This window comes from Vidua macroura, chromosome 5 (genome assembly GCF_024509145.1).
Source record: "Vidua macroura isolate BioBank_ID:100142 chromosome 5, ASM2450914v1, whole genome shotgun sequence".
Taxonomy (NCBI): domain Eukaryota; kingdom Metazoa; phylum Chordata; class Aves; order Passeriformes; family Viduidae; genus Vidua; species Vidua macroura.
The window spans coordinates 17,036,159-17,054,276 of NC_071575.1; the positions used below are offsets into that span (position 1 = coordinate 17,036,159).

At 44.3% G+C, this 18,118-nt stretch overlaps 1 protein-coding gene across 1 annotated transcript; it reads left to right on the top strand.

Annotated features, from left to right (window-relative positions):
- Positions 1-185: 185 nt before the first annotated feature.
- Positions 186-17,488, top strand: ERP27 (endoplasmic reticulum protein 27). Its single transcript, XM_053977957.1, has 7 exons — positions 186-306; positions 499-599; positions 3,115-3,252; positions 6,601-6,714; positions 9,707-9,832; positions 16,164-16,361; positions 17,025-17,488. Exons 1-7 carry the CDS (start codon positions 186-188, stop codon positions 17,067-17,069), a joined length of 843 nt encoding a protein of 280 aa, XP_053833932.1. The 3' UTR covers positions 17,070-17,488.
- The last annotated feature ends 630 nt before the right edge of the window (positions 17,489-18,118 follow it).

Sequence of the window (18,118 nt, forward strand, 5' to 3'; positions counted from 1 at the left end):
GGCGGTGTTGGTGCAGCTCTCCGAGGCTGATTCCTGCACAGCAGGGAGGGGCTTTCTCCAGTTATCTCAGGAGCTGAAGGCTTTGCTCTGGGCCAGCTGCTCCCTTCCCACCGCCCCAGGAAGGTTGTGGGTCCCCACAGCAGCTGACGTGTCTCTCGCCGAGGAGAGGACCAGAGCAGGGTGGCATGGCGAGGAGAAGGCAAGCTGGTAGCATGGGCACATCCATCTTTCCGTGCCTCTTTGTTATCCTGCTTACCAGATGCTCCCCAGCAGGGTGTGCTGGAGGGAGCGAGTCTGCATCCCACAGTAAGTGAGCTTTCTTCCTGCCTTGGGGAAAGCCTGGGAGTTCTCCTTATCCAAGGTATGCTGCACAAATGTGTTGCAAGAGAGGTGTGTGGGTGAGCTTGTAAGGTTGGGATGCTTGTGTGTGTATTGGGGGGATCCTCTTTGAGCTGCTTCTTGTGTACACTCTGCCCAGCCCTGACCTTTGCTCTGCAGGCACAGCCAGCGCCACAGACAAACCCATCCTGTTAAACAACATCCCAGATGCCGAAGCCTTCATCAGTGGTGCAGAGGTGGCAGTCATTGGATTCTTCCAGGTTTGTTCACAGCACCTCCCCTCTGCCAGTTGTGAGCTCTATCCCACTCTTTTGAGAGCATGAGGCTGGATGTGGTGTAAACCAAACCAGAGCAGCAGCTGTCCCAAAAGGTGCTGGGGCTGTGAGGGATTAGGTGATGGGTCACAGAGAGAGCACAGGGAATTTGGTCTGTGCATGGAAAAGGAGATGGAGCAAGGAATGAAGATGAAGGAGGTTGTAGGAGCCCTGGAGCAGAAGAGAGGGAAATGCTGCAGGGGAAGAAACAAAGAAATGTGCAGGGTAGAGAAACAGTGTTGATGAGGGGTGAAGTACAGTACATGCTGTAGTCAGCAAAGACAGAGTAAGGCACTGCCTGTGTGATAGGGATGAGGAAGCAAAGTCTCAGGGAGAAGTGATAGTGCAGGTCCACTGAAGTCGGAGAGGGTTTGGGCTCAGGCTGCAGCCTCTTTGTAAGGAGGATGAACACATGGTCTCTGTTTCACTTCTTTGTTTCCCAGAACAGATACCTTGAGATCTCTGTCTCTTTTTATCTAAATTCCACTGAATTCAAAGGTGAGTGACAGGTATGAGTCCCTTGCCCCCACAAATGACATGAGTATTTTTCCTCAGAAAATAAAAGGAATATATTTATTGAGCTACAGCACTGTAAAACAGAGGCCTCTTTAACAGGATCCTTATTACTTTTAAGTCCCCAAGTTGCACCTTTTCCCACGTTTTCTTTGAGCTCTGTTCTGCTCTTATGCTGTCCACACACTACCTCATCTCAGAGAAGGCTTCAGACTTTCAAAAACCAGTCCTTCTGCAAGCACCTTCCTCCTTCTGCCCTGTGCCTGGGGCTGGAGGGCAGTCTAGGGAGGGCATCATGCTCTTGGTACAGGGCAGGGGCATCTCACAGCCCTGTGAGTAAGGACCGATGGTGCTGTCTGTGCAGTGTGGGCAGCAACAAGTCCGTGAGCGCAGGAGGCTTATGCCCCAGGGGCCTTGTAAGCACTGATCACAGAGCACCAGCCGCCTCGACTTCGCTGCCTGCAGGCAATTGGAGCTCCTTGGGGGCTGCTCTTGCAGCGCTAAAGCTGCGCAAAGCAGCCAGGCAATCTTCACACGCAGAATGAAAATGCCGAGACGCCTCCTTCCCCGAGGGTAGTTGGCTGGGCTTGCGGCAGAGCTGTACCCAGAGCCTCCTCCTGAGCTAAGCAGGGACACGGCTCCCTTTGTCTTGTGCCACAGTGACCTCCCTCTGCAGGACTGCATTCTTCAGAGGCAGACAGGAGGCTGCTGCCATGCAGGAGCACGAGGCAGCAGCCAGCCACATCTCGGGCATTCAGTGTCTGAAGCATGACCGGGCTGCATTTGAACAGTAGATAAAGACGTATGTGTGCCATGAAAGCTTGGCTCTCGGCCTGAAAGTATATTCATCCAAATAAAGCCCATGTTCTCTGCTCACCATAAATTATTTCTCTGCTGCAGCCTTTCAGTTCACTGCAGTATGTGGCTCGGCAAGCTTCCCGTATAATGAGCACGGCCTCCCTGACTGGGAGCAGCATGCCGTGATGGAAACACAGCACACTGCTCCAGAAACCCCGCATGTCTCTGAGAAAGAGCCATGCTCGGCCTGATTAAACCCCAGGTTTCTCAGGAATGCTCCAAAACTCAGCGAGATTATTCCCACTCTAGGCTTTAGCACTCTCACCAGAGCAATTTTGATGTGCTGGCATTTCCAAAACAGGTCATGAGAGATGTTTTCCTTTGGAAGGAACAAAGAATTTTGTTTTCCATTCTCTCTGGGCTCACAGACAGCTGAGCTGACAGTTCAAACTAAAAAGAAAAACAAACCAATTTCCAAGCAGAGACCATGTCTTGAGAATTTATATCCAATAAATAGATGTATCAAAAATACATCACTAAAAAGTTAGGAATGGGAACAGCAAGGAAGGCTTTAATACAGGCAAAGGATAGTAGTAGTTAATGCTTTCTGCAAGAAAGAGAATGGACCTCAAAATACTGAGAAATTGCACATTTCTATCCTTTGATGTACCTGAATTAGCTACTTTTCACAAGATGTACCTAAGATATCCTTTTAAAAGGAGCCACGGTACTGATAATGCAAGGTGTTCAAAATTGTAACCCCTTGACTCTAGAATCAAGGTTAATGTAAAAATGGCGACGTTTATATATATGTATATATTTTATAATACACGCACATATATACACGCACATATAATATATATTTTTTTAAACGAGCTACACCTACATTCTGATGAGTGCCCAAGGGCTCAGCACCATCCTGGCGGGTTCCTGGATCCCGGAGCAGCTCGCCCGCGCAGGAGGTGGCGGCGGCGGCCGCTCCTGCGGGACCGAGCGGCCGGCAGGTGTCGCACTCGTGCCGCCCGCGGCCGGTGCCGGTGCCGGTGCCGGTGCCCGTGCCCGTGCCCGTGCCCGGGCGGCCCCCGGGACCCCGTTCGGGCTTGGCCCCTCAGCCGCTTGGCGCTTCACCCTCCCTTCTGTGCCCCCGCAGGACCCGCAGAGCCCCGAAGCGGACCAGTTTCGCCTGGCGGCCGGACAGATCCCGGAGGTGCCCTTCGGCCTCAGCAGCAGCGCCGCCGTCCTGTCCCACTACGGCGCCTCGGAGAACACTGTCGCGCTGTTCCGCACGGTGCGTGGGCCCGCGGCGTGCCGTGGGGGGCATCACGAGCAGCTCCCTCCCGGGAACACGCTGCCAGGGAAAAACCTGCATCTCCAACATAAGGGCCTGGTTCCGGGTCCCCCAGCGCGCTGGTGTGGGTTGGAGAGGGTCTTGGACAAGTGCATACAGCAGTAAAAAAGCATAAAACTCATCTCTCCTTAGAGCAAGCCAAAAATAGGGTTGTCATTGGCAATCGGGCTGCCTGCCCACCTCAAAGTACATCCCTCTTCTTGCCCCAAAGAGGGGTTTTGCTTTTCAATTGCAGGGTGCCTGTCACTGAGACATGGGACGTTCATTACACCTGGTAAGATTCTCCTGTTTAGGTGTTTGCCCTACGGATCTGGTTCAGCAGCCAGAGCTCTGCAAAGAGCAATGCCTGTATTTCTACGTGACCTGCCTGGAGCTTGGCATGAACTTGGATGAGGTTTCTGTGGTTTTGGAAAGGGTCCTGAGACACATGAAAAGCATCTAGAGTCCATGTCACAACGGATCAACACAGCAGGCTTGATACCAAAACTTGGCATGTGTCACTTCAGGCAGGCAAAGCTGTCTCCTAGGGTACAAAACTTTTCCCTAATGACAGAAGACACATCCAGACTAGGTCTCTGCAGTTAAGAGATGCTGTACCAACCTACACGGTGGTTTGCAGACTCATTTCCTAAATATGCTTTAGGCATTAGAAAGCTTGCTTGGAAGTTTCTTAGGGATGGATGCTGTGCTAGATCATATCTCTGTTGACTCCAGCTCTAAGTGCAGGTAGCTCAATGTAGCCTCAATGTAGCTATATTTGATGAAATTGAAGGAGATGATACTGGGAAGAGCCATGTACTTGCTGCAAAAGTACCAAGAAAAGCTAAGAACAAGTATTCTACTAGTTACATCAATTTCCCCACGTTGCTCCCTCTTGCATGGCAGTTGAAAACTGCAGAGGTAGGTGTGTCTGAAGAGGAATGGGGCCCCAGGCAGCACAAGATGTCCTAAAAGCCAGTGAAGTGTTGTGACACCAGACCTCTAAGTGCTTGAGGTGGGGAGAAATGGGTACACACCACATGTTCTAGGGAAACTAAATATGGCAGCTTGGCCAAGTTCTAGATCCAGCTTGTACAAAGATTGGACAATTTGTTCTCTTTTTCCCCCTCATCATTTCCTGCACCATGTTTACCACTGTTATTATCCAAATAATTAAAAAAGAATGATCTAAGAGTGAGCAATAGTTAGGCAGGTCCTTTTATTTAACCTTTTATGTGCTAGATGTTGCAATTTTAAGCAACACCGGTTTCAATTTTGGTTCTTAGTCATTGTGGTTTTCTGCCAAAAATATTGAAAAGATCCTTTGTTTTTGCACTGTGGCAGATAGTCAGGATGACTGCACTGGGAGAGAGTTTGATAAAATAAATTTTTTGGATTGTTGGAATTTGTATTATATTGAATATTCTTTGTTTGGAGTTGAGTTTTTGCAACTGAACTCTTCTTTAATATGGAAAAAAAAAAACAGCCAAGAAAATAATACATTAGTCAGGTTAAAATATGGTTGACAATTCACTTGTCTGATTGTCAGTTTTTCTTAAATTATCAGACACATTATTTTTTCTTTTATCCTGTGCTGAATAATGTGTAGGAGTAAGAGGTCAGAGATAAAAAGGAATTTTAAAAGAACGGATACAGGAACTTGGAATCAAATACTCATTTGAAGGATACAAAGATGCGTCACCAGGATAGAAGTGAATCAGAGGCATACATTAATTTTTTCTTTGCCTTTGCAGTGTATGAAACACAATGCTTAGAAGTTTAAACCATAATTACAGTAGTAGGAGGGACTGTGTCACTGGTGAGACTTCTTTGTATATAGGGGAAAGAAACAAATTTACTCAAGTAAGAAATCCTGATATACCTAAAAAGAACATAGTTAACAGATGCTAACAACCTAATTATATGGAGTGATAAAGACATTTTGACTAGAGCTTCAACTATTAAATTCAGGCTATTTTCCAGCCTTATTTTCTTAAAAACATAAATGTTGAGTGCTGATTAAAGACGTTGTTATCCCCAAATGGAAGTCAGAGGTTTCCAGAAGCCCATGAAAGCCAAGAGAAGACTTTCTGTAGAGTCCAGGCTGCTTTAGATTTATTCTCAAGGCCTGTCTGATCTCAGCTGCCCAGGTGTTGCACTGTCCTAATCTTATTTACTTGAGCAGAGTTGCCCTTTCATCTTATGCAGGAGGAAAATCTGTGAGAGGAATCAGGCCACAAAGTCTGAAAATCACCAGCTTGTGTTGTCAGACAGGGCGGGTGACTGGTATCAAAGTCCTTGCCAATGACCACAGAACAGCAAAAATTACTTTAGATGTCTGCACACCATTGGAAAAACTAACACAAGAACTTTCAGAGGTTGTCCAGATGCAGAGAATAAAATCTGGGGTGTGCATGTGGACTGCCCCTCAGCCCCAAGAACCTCATTCAACGTGTGTATCAATGGCTTTCAAATCCCAAACTTTGATCCTACTTCATGTCAAAGACCACTGCTCCCATGGCTTAACTCAGTCACATCCTGTGGTGGTACTGCACAGGAACTCTGCCCTTAAACTCTAGTGCATTGCTATCATTCAGTCATTGCCTGCTTTTTTTCTGTTTATCAGGTCATGAAAATCTCATTAAAATCAGATCGTTTTGAGGGGATGAAGTGTGGGGAGATGTGTGGCAGGATGAATTTTCCTCTAAAGCTGAAATATGTTAGGCTTAATTATTTTTCTTTTTTTCCTTTTTTTTTCTTTCCTGCTGTACTGGAAGAAAAATCCTCTTTTTATTGGAGAGATTTCCTGCTTGCAAAATGTTTCCAGGAATTCCATACCGGGCGATGCCAATGTTTATTACTTGTAGAAGAAACAGAATAAGCAGATGGAGATGTTTAAAAGGGACGTAAAGCCAGTATTGATGTGAGCAGTTAGACTATTTAATGACCTCTCTCCACAATGCCTAGAATAGTTTGTCAGCTAATTCTCCCTGTCTCCAGTGCATCGAGAGCTGGTAGTGTAGGGACATCTGGAGTCCTAAGAGATTTCTGGTATACCATGAGTTTGCCTTGTCCTTGGGAGGCTGGAGAAGGCTGGGAGATCCTTATCTCAAAGTGCAGGCTCGTTCCTGAAGGTTCTAGACCTCCAGAAGTGGTGATGGGAAGAGGTGGGGATTGTGTAGTGGGGGAGAGAGGATGGTGGTGTTCCAGGGGGTGGGTGTCTCTGTGAGTGAGTGCAGTCAGTGCCTCTGGAGGAGGTGCTGAGAGGAGAGGACAGCTGTGACTGTAGGTGTCTTTGCCTGTCTTCAGGTAGACAGTGACCGGCGGGATCTGGATATGAACAACAGAGAGGTTGATGCCAAGAAGCTGACTCGCTTCGTTCGGATAAACGAGCTCCGTCTGGTGACAGAGTACAACCCTGTGGTAATCACCAGCTCCCTGCAGTCCTCACCCTTGCGCTTGGCCTTCTTCTCATGGTATCCTCTGGCCCCAGTTTGCATATCCTTATGTATGTGAGGGTCGGAGCGATGGTATAGATGGGATTGAGGAAGCCACACAGCTCTTCACTGCTGCGCCACACGTGGACTGGAAGCAGATTTGCTGGGGCATAAGTGTGGTGGGAGAGGAAGGGACTCGTTGCAGTTCCTTTGGGTTTTCATTACATTTGGGATGTTGAGGGACAGAGAATTCAATTTCTTACTACTCTGCAGGCAGTGCTGCTTCCTCCCATGGACATTTGCTGTGTTGTACCATGCCTGCAGAGCCAACTCAGCCAGAATGCCCTGTCTTTGTCAAGCCTTGAGAAACATGGAAGCTCAAATGACCTGCTCTCAGAAGGCAGAATTTCTGCATCACTCAGCACATAGGGCTTGATATAAGCCCAGATATTTGAATGCATATTCAAGAGTGGGTTGGGAACTTCCCAATCAAAATCTTTCCCATTCCTTCCATCGTTCCTCCAGAATTCATGAGTTCAAAAGCAACTACCACCACCAAAACAAACAAACAAACAAACAAATAAGCCACACACAAAATCAGGCTTAGAATGCTTCCATGTTGGCCATCTTCATCATCAGCTCACCCATCTGACTAGCAGTGGCAGGGTGCCAGCTCTCCTCTCTGCTGTAGAGGTTTACCAAGGATTCAGGTTCCTCTGAAATCTCAGAAGTTCTCTGGTCTCATTGCTGTGGAGTCAGTAGGTCTTAGAAGCCACAGTTGCTGCAAGGCTGAGACTTTATCATTGCTGATGGGGTATTTTGTGACCTTCTGGATAGCTACAACAGTGCTGACCAGGCTCAGCTTGTATTGGAGAAGAATGGCCCAACCTGTTGCAGAACTATACCTTTTCAAGATAAACTCAAGGATCATCTAAGAGAACTGATGCATTCAGTCAGTTCAGTTGCAACCCACCAGTAGGAGAGTATTTTGTTTTGAAATTTAATATTTTTTTCCCCACAGTGAAATATGGTAGGATTTGGGGTTTTTTTCTGTAACAACAACAACAACAACAACAACAACAACAACAACAACAACAAAGTTTTTGTTTTTTTCATCTTCAAAAGGGAAAATTACATTTTGAAATCACAAAATATTTCTGGGGACTGCTATATCCTGCTCCACTGGCCTAACAGCCCTTTAGGAATACCCAAGTCACATCAGCAGGGATGATGTTTTCATCTTTGTAATTTCCCAGACTCTTTGAAACCTTGGAGCCCCTATTAGGTCCTTTTGCAATTCATGGGACAATGTCTCTTTCTTTATGCATTTCTGTTGATGCTTTGGGTTCTCACTGCATGGTGTCCTGTTTGGCGCCCAGGCTGTCTCCCTGACTGAGAATTCCTCAGCTGTTCAGCTGGTCCTCTCCACCCTGATTGTCAGTACAGATGTTGTTACAGTTTTTTTTCCAGCCGCTCTGGAGGTGCTGCAGTTAACAGTTCCTCCTGCAGTCCCTGGCCCAAAGCCCTCCCAGCTTCCCTAAGGTAGCTTGATTTTTCATAAATATTTATTCCCAGTGCCTATGCTGTTTGCATCCAAAAATGCTGCAGGTCAGCAGATAATGGGGTCATATGGCTCTCACCAAGTGCTGCCAAGAGTTTCTCTCCCCGTCCTGGGGCCCTTACTGTTTCTCCCACATACTTTAGGAACTTTTAGGCAATGTTTACCCTGTGAGCTTTTCAGGAGAGTCAGATGTGATCCAGCCCTGCTGATGAGCTCTGCTGATTGCTCTTACACAAGGTTGTGTGGACAAGCACACCTTTGTGCGGAGCTGCTGGAGGAACCACTGCTCCTGCCTTGTCTGCTCTCACCCCAGCCTTGTCAAGGGGCTTGGTGCTAGCTGGCTTCACCCTCACCTTCAGCCTCATCCTCTCCCATGACGTCCTCTAACATTTTCCAGCTTAGCTTACAACCCCTCTACTGTCCCCCACCTCACACCATCAGAAAAATGAAGGGATACAAAATATCTGATAAACATTAAGCTAACAGCAGAGTCCCGTCTGCCAAAAGCTAGATGCTCTGTTATTCATGGCCCTTGCCAGCATGCACTCCCTGACCCCTTCCTTGTTACTCCTGGAGCATGCGGAAACTTCTGCTCCCACTGGCGGGGAGCTGCACAGTCTGTGCCTCTGTGGTTTTGGTGGCACTAGGGAGGCAGCAGGTCTGGCCCCACTACTGTTTAATTTGAGGGAGAGGCTGCAGGCTTGCAGGAAGCAGACAGAAGAAGTGAGATGAGGAGTGAGCGAGTTCATGGAGATGGTGCTGTGGCTTCTTGGGCAGTGCCAGCTCTGGTTTCTCACAGAGGGCCAGTGTGTAGTGCCCACTTGGCCCTTGCCCAGAGTCTTCTCTCACTGTGGGACAGCAGAGACAATTTTAACCCTCAGCACTCAGGAGTGTCCAGGCCATCAGGTTGCTGAAACTGTGGACTCATCCCCATCCTACATATAGTGTAACACTAAAGAAAGAAAACAAGGACAAACACCAGCCTTGACACCACAAATCCTTCCCACTTTCTTGCTCATATTTCACACAGGTGCTGGACCTCAGCAATTAAGGACACCCTTATATTCCGTGTTTGCTGGCCTTGCTCTTCACATCTTTCCTTTAGTCTTCAGCATCCTGTATTCTGCCCTACTCCTACTCCTCTTGCCTAATCACTAACTATCTTAAGACCAGTGATGGACCTTTGTGGTCTTCAGACTCTTGTCTGGGGAGTAAGCAAAGCCAGGAGGTTAAGAGCTTTTGCAAAGAACCCAGATTGGATCCCCCCTGCTTTAAAGAAATCTGTCCTGCTTGTGATGCTGATTTGCAAAGAAACCCCAGCTGAGCCATGTGGACTTATGTCCCACTGACACTGCATCCAATGCCAACTGAGCGCTCTCAATCTCCATGCCTGTGTTTCTCCCTCTGTGCTGGGCAGACATCAATAGGTGTGATGCAGAGTTCACTCCAGTTTAACCTCCTCCTGATCACAGACAAGATGTCTCCAAAGCACCCTGAGCGAATGCGCAAATTTCGGGCGGCAGCAGAGCTTTACAAGGGGAAGGTAAGTCCAAACAAAGAAAGAGGGGCTGTTGGGGGGAAAAAACCCAGTGATTTCTGCCATGAATGGGGAGGGCATAATCTCTATGAATTATGAGAGCAAAGGTCAAGTAGCAGGAAAAGAGGATTATCTGGATAATTAAATGGACGGGTTGGTTCTGTTCACCTTTGGTCAGTTTGCCACCTCGCGGGGAAAATACCCTCTGTATAGTGCTCTCTGCTCTCCTGGTGAAACATCATGTACTTTGTTGCTTTTAATCCAGTTTTGTTCCCTTGTACCGGGAGAGGACACACAGCTGCTGCTCTTCAGCCTGGCCACAGTTGCACTCCACTGATGTGAGAGGTGAATTTGTATTTACAGCCTGCAGGACGCCAAGGAGCTTTATATAAGTGACCAGAGAACAAATAATGTCAGTGCTTCTTAACCCTTACACTTCTGGAAATGGTTATTTTAAAGGCACTGCAAACTGATTGCTTAGATTTCCCACACCAAGGTGATGAGATAGATGAGGTGTTTCAGAGACATTTTGCCTGAATCTCATCTCTCTGGGAATAGAGCTCCCCAAATAGTAAATCATCTGATGTCTGCTTCTCTGCCAGCAGCTGGATTACAGTGGAATTTGTGTCCAAGGAACAGAGGAATGAACTTGCAAGCAAAGGAGGACTGGGAGCAACAGGAAAGCATTTGTGGCAAGGGAGAAGAGCAGATGGGAGCAGGCAGAATATCACAGAAGTGGGGAAGGATGAGCTGAGAGGCATAAAGATGTCTTCCTCTATGAGAAGTGTGGAGCTGGAAAGATTTGGGATCTGATAACTGGAATATCTGTATGCATCTGCTTTTGGTACTGAAGGAACAGATTATAAATCAAGTATACCTTCACCTTTGAATTCAGGGACCACCTCAGAACCATGCAATCTCAGAAGCCTTGAGTCTTGCTTATGGTAGGACTACTTTACAGGAACCTTTACATCTTTCCTAACCATTGGCAAGAGACTAGGCAGGAACTATGCATCACAATCAAAAGGTCTCTTCAAAAATGTTTTGCTTTGATGAATATGTAATTATAAAAGAAAACTCATTTATCTGTAAAATTCCATTTATCTATTGTGACGTGTGTTAAAGTGACACCATTACCACTGTTCTCCATGAGCAGAGTCTGATACAGGTCTCCACCTAGCAGCTATTTCTTCCAACACAATGCTATTTAGCATCACTATCCTTTGCTGATGCAGCTGCATCTAGTTTTCATGTGACTTGCCTAGATCTAAGTAAATAGCTATAATTTTCCTAGAAATATTTCACAAAACATTGGATAAAATGTTGTACTGAAGTTCAGACAATTTATGAATTCTCAGCAAGCCAAATCTATTTTTTTTTTTTTTTATTATTTGTGTAGGCAAGTTTCCAACCAAATCAGTCAACAAGTTTGCCAGAGTAAAATATAAACATTAAAGATGTGGGGATTTGACTAATTATTTCCACTTTACTGCTGTGGTACTTGAGGACACAGAGATTAAGTGACCTAGAGTCTAATAAGTTATTTTTCCTGATGGAGTGGCACTCTGAGGAGTAAATTGTGTTTTGGGCTGTCCCCCTAGAAAGCAGCAAGAGAGAGCTAAGATCCCTCTGCTTGAATTTTAGGTCTGGATAGTAAGGAGTAAGCAGAGTGACATGCCCACTTAGGTTTGTCCCATTGCTCTGTCATATAGAAAGACCTGAATTAGTTTGGGTATCAGTGGCAGCCACTGCACAATGCTATGAAGATCTCTGCTGGCTAATTTTCCTTTGTGAATTTATGTGTTGTTGGAACTACCAAGTCAATTGAGGTTTGCTTCAAAATAAGTATTGATTAGATTTTGCCTTTCAGTGGCTTGCAGATAGTCTGAGAATAAATGCAGATTTTGTGAGAATAAATGCAAGATTCCTGACTTGAATTTTGTTCAGGACTGCCAGTGAATAATTCCTGTCCTGTGGGACAGTGGTGAAATGGGTTAGTGCTACCAGTGAGTGGTTTGAGCAAGGAATCATTGCTGTGCAGTGGAGAGATGTTCAGACTACCTGTGAGCACGTACCACTGCATCCAGCACTGCTCTACAGGGACTGCAGAGTGCCAGAACAGAGTGGGGACACTTGGGGTGTGTTGCAGCATTTCTACAAGCCAGTGCAGTCTGAACTGCACCTGGAGCAAGACTGAGTGCCTGGAGGCAAGTCTAGAGTTTTCTAGATTTTATTGTGGAACCTAAGCACTGTAAAATGTTGGAGAGGAAAATGCAAATGGTAGATGATATTAAACCAGCAGAAGCTGATAACAAAAAGAAATATGGTAGTTTTCTAGCACACTTTGAGAAACAATTGTGGGTGGACAACAGTGAACAGAGTTCAGAGCACTGCAGCTGCAGGAGTAAATCCACCAGCCTCCTTAGATCTTCAATCAAATATGTGCTTATTTGGGAAAGTACTGCCAAAAGTCCAGGCAAGGAAAGGAAATGCACTGGAAAGGAAATGTCTGGGTTTGCATTGCTGAGCCAAACTAGAATAATTATATTCAGTTTTCTTTCCACAGTATCAGAGTATAACATGATTATTACAGCTGGTGTAACTCATGGGTGTTTGCAGAAGTCTCAACAAGGTGATGTTAGGAATAACAAAAGCAGTTTTTGTTGCAGCTGACATAATTGGTTTCCAATGTCAAAATTATTTGGGTAGGGATGCTTGTAAACTCCCTTTTAATTTAGATGTAGGTCCATTTAGAAATGCATTCTGAGAAACTCCTGGTGTCCTTCAGGAATTCTTCCACAGAATGAAAAGATTATGCCCTTTCTCTTGCAGACAGTCATTCGTACAATTTTTATTATTCATGTCAGACACTGATGGCTCCAGAACTGAGAGAGATACTGTAAATATGGACTTTTTATCTCACTTAATAGATATCTGCAGTAAAGTTGTTTTTATAGCTGTCTTTTTTTTTTAATTCATGACTGATGTTTTTGTTTTGCTTTGATGAACTATGATGTAAGAAATTACTCAGACATCAGAATTTGATCTTTTTGCTTTTACAAAACAGTGAACTGCAGCTCTCTGAAGTTCAAAGTCAAACACTGGATATAAGGCTTGACCATCTTTTTTGTTTGCCTTTGTTGGAGGAAAAACTAAGCAATGGCAAATTAGTTTCTAACATTGCAGTGCTATTTTCAATTAACTTTAATTCCCTGGGCAATAATATAATTCCATATCTTAATATCTACCACAAACTTGGTGTTCTTAAAGCACTGGGCTAGGGATCAAGTTGTCAAGACACCAAGACAGCACCAGTGTACAAAATTTATGAAAGGTGGTTTATTGCAAGTGACAGTGCATAGAAAATATCATGTGTGAAGGGGACATTTTATGTCAGGGGTTTCTCATTCATTCAGGATATCCTTCACTGCCTGAGGCAGCAGATCTCTGAACATAGGCAAGAAGATTGCTACAAAATGAAAAAATGTCATGGAAATAATCTCAGAATTTAAAACACCCAACCAGCTATTGTACAGGATGCTATGAAAGGGGAAGTGAACTTTCTGTTTGGAATGGAACTGACTGATCTCTAGCAGTGACATTAGACTTGCCACTGTAAGTGGGATTTGTTTTTGGTGAATTGTAGCTTTGGAAGGTCATCTTAGTAAAGGTATTAGGCTCTTTTCAGCACTGAAAGAGAAGGCCAGGCATATGCTTCCTTCCCTTCTAAAATAAGTGGAATAAAGTGCCTGTCACTGTTTATTGTAGAGGTTATGTAGATGACTGGCTGAGACAAGACTAGGATCTGGATGGCAGAAGTTAGGCAATGTGAATTCTGCCTCATGGTCAATATAATTTTCCATGGTTACTGCATTCAGTCTTTATGATTGGAGCTGACTGGGAATCTCAGAACAAAATAAATTCCTCATGAATTCCTCTAGTTCCACAAGATGGCATCTGTCATGGAAATGTGACAGCTGAGAAACCTTCTTGGTTTTCAGCTGCTGTGGAGATCAGGCTTCCAGTGCTTGTGGCCTCTTGGCCAACACATCCTACCTTCTGCCCCACAGGCGTGACCTTGATACCACACAGGCCCTGTGTGGAGCACAGGACTCCTGGAGCACAACCAGCACAGGGTGCATGGTGGGCCCTTCTGCTGAAGGAGGACGCATCCCATGTCACAGACCTCCCAGGAATGCACCATTCTCATAGGCATAAAGGTGTCTTCTTCTGAGCTACAGTGGCCAAATGCAATCGCTCTCTTTCCTGTATTTTTTGAATATAGGCAGAGAAGGAAACTTTGCTGTACTTTGGCACACTGTAGCTCTGTGAGCCACATGGGAGTCATTAGAGAGAGCCAAGTCAGTAATGACAATGATATCTCAGCCTTTCTAGCTGAGGGGCCAGTTTGTGTGTTTCTGTTTGCTCCTGCGAGGAAGAAGGCATTTGGAGTTCTAAACCTCAATCTTTTTACTCTTTTATTCTTACTCTATTCTTGGTATTCATGGATAAAATATGTACAGCTTTTTTGTTTTGGCTGTTTTAGCAAAGTCTGGAAGCTTGATGAAGTGAAGAATATTGACTAACATTTATTCATATTACTGTTTTAAAATTATATTCATCTGTTTTAAAGGTGGTGGAGATTTTGTATAGAAACTGAGGCAACAATAATAGCTTTAATTTTAATTACTTCTTCTTTAACATTTGATTAAAAAATATTGTTGTCTAGTCAATCTCTTACAGAGAAACCCAAAAGCTGTTGAATGAACCATGGAAACACAGTACCATTTACTGTACTGACACTCTGAAAGTGCTTCCCTCCAACACTGGCCTCTGTTTCCAGCTTTCTAGTTGAAAAGAGAGCCCTAAAACATTGCATACTGCTGTTCCATCTGAAAGCCTCTCAGATCATGTCCCTAGACCTGTGAACCTTAAATATGCAACCATTTTCTAGCTTGGTGTTTCATCATGCAAAACGATGAATTAAGTGCTCTGGGACAAGTACCCCACCACCTGTCTGCTCACTAGCTTTTTGCTCTTGAGGCACAGTTGATTTTTGAAAGAAAAATTACAAATGGTGCATAACACATATCCAGTGAAAGTGCTCTTCCTGTTTCTGTATTTCCATAAAAGTATAGTTAACTGAAGTTATATAAAACTGAAGTTATATAAAACTGAAGTTAAACCTTACAGCAGCCTAAGTATCCCACCTTCCCAAAAGGCTGTTGCCTAGGAAAGTTTTCAGATATATTTGTTTTTTATAGAACATAAATTTAATAAGTAAAGAATTTAGTATTTATGAAGTTTATTTTTAGAGAAGAAAACAACTAACTTGAGTGTTCTTCATTGAAAAGAAAGAAAAACATTTGTTGGCTCACCACAGCCTGGGAACTGGGCACATGATCTTCACATTACATTGCTTCTTTTTTTTTAAAACTCTTCTTTTCTTGTGTGAGTGAAGCCATAGCCTTGTCCATAGGTACACTGAATATGCTAGGCCCAGTAGATCGCACAGGGTAAAAAGAAGACAAAATTACACATGCTAGCTGAGTGGTTTTTTTCACTGACTTGGATCTCATCTGCTGAGGGATTCTATTTAATCAGGTCACTGATTAAATTAACTGCTATATTTATTTTCTTTTTTAAATTTTATAATAATGACTGAAGGTCATTCTCATCCTGGTTTATTCATGTTGAGCTTCTCTCCTCAGGTCTGAACGCTCCACTGAGCTGGGCTGTGTGGACATTGGTGTCTTGCCAACAACTTCTATTTCCCAAATCCTTGCATTCTCATTTCTCCTCACTTCAACATGTCCTTTGGTTTTGGTACTCTCATGTTCTTATCCTTGCAGGTTCCTGATGCCCTGTACTTCATTCCCACATTCGTGCAATTGAATTTGATTATTCCCACACCAAAACCCCTTTTTACACTGGATCTTGCAAGGATGTGAGCATCTTATGCAAATAACATGCAAGTAAAGGATTCAGCTTCTTTGACATTTGCTCTTAAGATGAAAGACATCTTGTTTCCTTAACTATTAAGAGAATAGAAGTGGAGACTGCCTTCCTGTCATTCTGTAGATATATTTTTAAAGAAGGTGAAAGAAGACATTTTGTTTGGTAGTGTAAGTCTGGACTTGATAAAATATAGACAAATGTACTGCATGGAGCTGCTACATAGTCACCAAGGAAAGGATTGTCCTAACAGAGTATGGATGGTTTTCTCAAACTCTTTATAAAAATATCACTGTTAATCTTCATATGATCACTGTTTGGGGATCTGTTCTCTGTCTCAGCTTCTGTTTTTCTCACGTTTTCTTTCCTATTTCCATCACAGATTCTCTTTATCCTGTTAGACAGCAATTTGAAGAGCAATGAACGAGTTTTGTCATACTTCCAACTGAAGAAGTCCCAGCTGCCAGCTCTGGCTATATTCCACACACCGGATGATGAGCACGAAGTGTTGACTGTGGGTGACATCTCCATGGAGCGTGTACAGGACTTCTGTAATCGTTTCCTACAAAGAATGCCAAAGGTAAAGAGGGTCCTGATGCTGTTGTTTACCAGGCTCTTAAAGAAGATGACTTCAGTTTCTTGAACTCCTCCCCATCCCTGTCCCTTTCATGTATGTTTCCACCTGAATATCAGAGAAACATTAGATCTAGGGCAGAGCAGAGGTGGATGTCTTTGCAGAGCCTCTTTCTTCACTGACCTCTGCCTTCTAGTCTACAGCAAGAATTCACTGATCTCTGCAGCTGTATGAAGGTCTCTGTGAAGCATCTATCTTCTGGGAACAGCAGTTAGGGAGACAAAGTGAAGGGTGCTTTTGGATGCTGAGAAGGGAGGTGGTGGATGGCAGCATATGACAGCAGGTCAGAGAGACCAGTGGCATGGATAGGAATTAGATCTATCAGGAAGACTACAGAACAGAGTGTACAGATAGGGCCTTAGGACTCCACCAGTGGTCTCTGCTGGGAGAGGCACAATTAAATCTTCATGTTCATGCAGTGTTATAAGTTCTCTTTCTGTCAAAATTCATCCTCCTATAGCACAGGGTCTTTGTGTTGTGTGACAGAAATGAGATAGGGCCATTGCATAGACAGCAGAAGGAGGCATTTGAATTATTTTGTTTTCTTTATCCTTATGTTGAGAAATCAAGTAATGTCAAAACTGATTTCATGCCTCTAATGTGTTTTAGAAAGAAGACAAATCTGAGGAGAAGCCCCTCAATGAAGAACTCTGATTCTTTCTCAGCCAAGAAGATGACTGTAGCCAGAGTCTGTTTCTGGTGTATGAAGAGTTCACTCTGCCCTACAGCTCAGCAATTCCTGAGCCAAGTCAGTCATGGATTCCCATTATCATTCTATGTACAATACATGCTGTCTGTCCTCTCCAGGAATCTCTTCTCTCCTGTCTCTTCTCATTTGTTGGCTCAAGAGCTCTTTTTCAGTACTTCAGGACCTCTGGTATTGCCCTACAATATGTCTTTCTGTGCCACTGTTGGAGCAAAGGGTGGCACAGTGAAATGGCAATATCAGAAGTAAAGCTAGTAGTTCCAGGGATCTGTTTCCCTCATTCTTTTGGGTTTTGGTGCCATGCTGGGATCCACTGTCAGCCTTGCCTGATACTATAAAGAGATTTGTTGCTTGATATCACATGAAATTTTCCATTTATTTTACTAAATAAAGCAGTAAGTGAATGGCCTGAATTTTTATGCAAATATTATTTCCCACTCCCCTTGTCTTTCACTTAAGGACAAAGTATCTATTTATGAGTGAATAAGCTCAAAAAACTTCCTTTCTCTGAGTTTAACCAATGGAATACCTAACCAGCCAGGTTGGTTGCTAAGAATCATTCCCCATGGAAATGGACCCATCATCAATAGATATTTCCACCAGGATAGGAGATATCTGTGAAGCTTTGGGATCAGAACAGCACTAGCTAAGCAGGTCTGAGATGGTGCAGCAAAAATGAATGAGCCTAAGATGTTGCAATCAGTAATCTTACCCAGGAGAGGCTGTTGTGGATCAGAGCAAGGCATGCTCTCACCATCTGTATGGCCAGGGAAGAGAACTGTCTGCACCAGATGACCTTTGAATGAGTGTGTGTACAGGGGTAAAATATAAAAACATGTGTCTGAATTCTGCTGGATGCCCTTGTGGCTTTTGGGCATTGAAAAAAGACTACAGAAGCACAGTATAGATGCTAAGAGCTAAAGGCTGTGCCCCAGAGAGAGGGGAAGGATCTAAGGTGTCAGAATACCTTGCTGCTTTGCCCTGGATATGGGCAAAG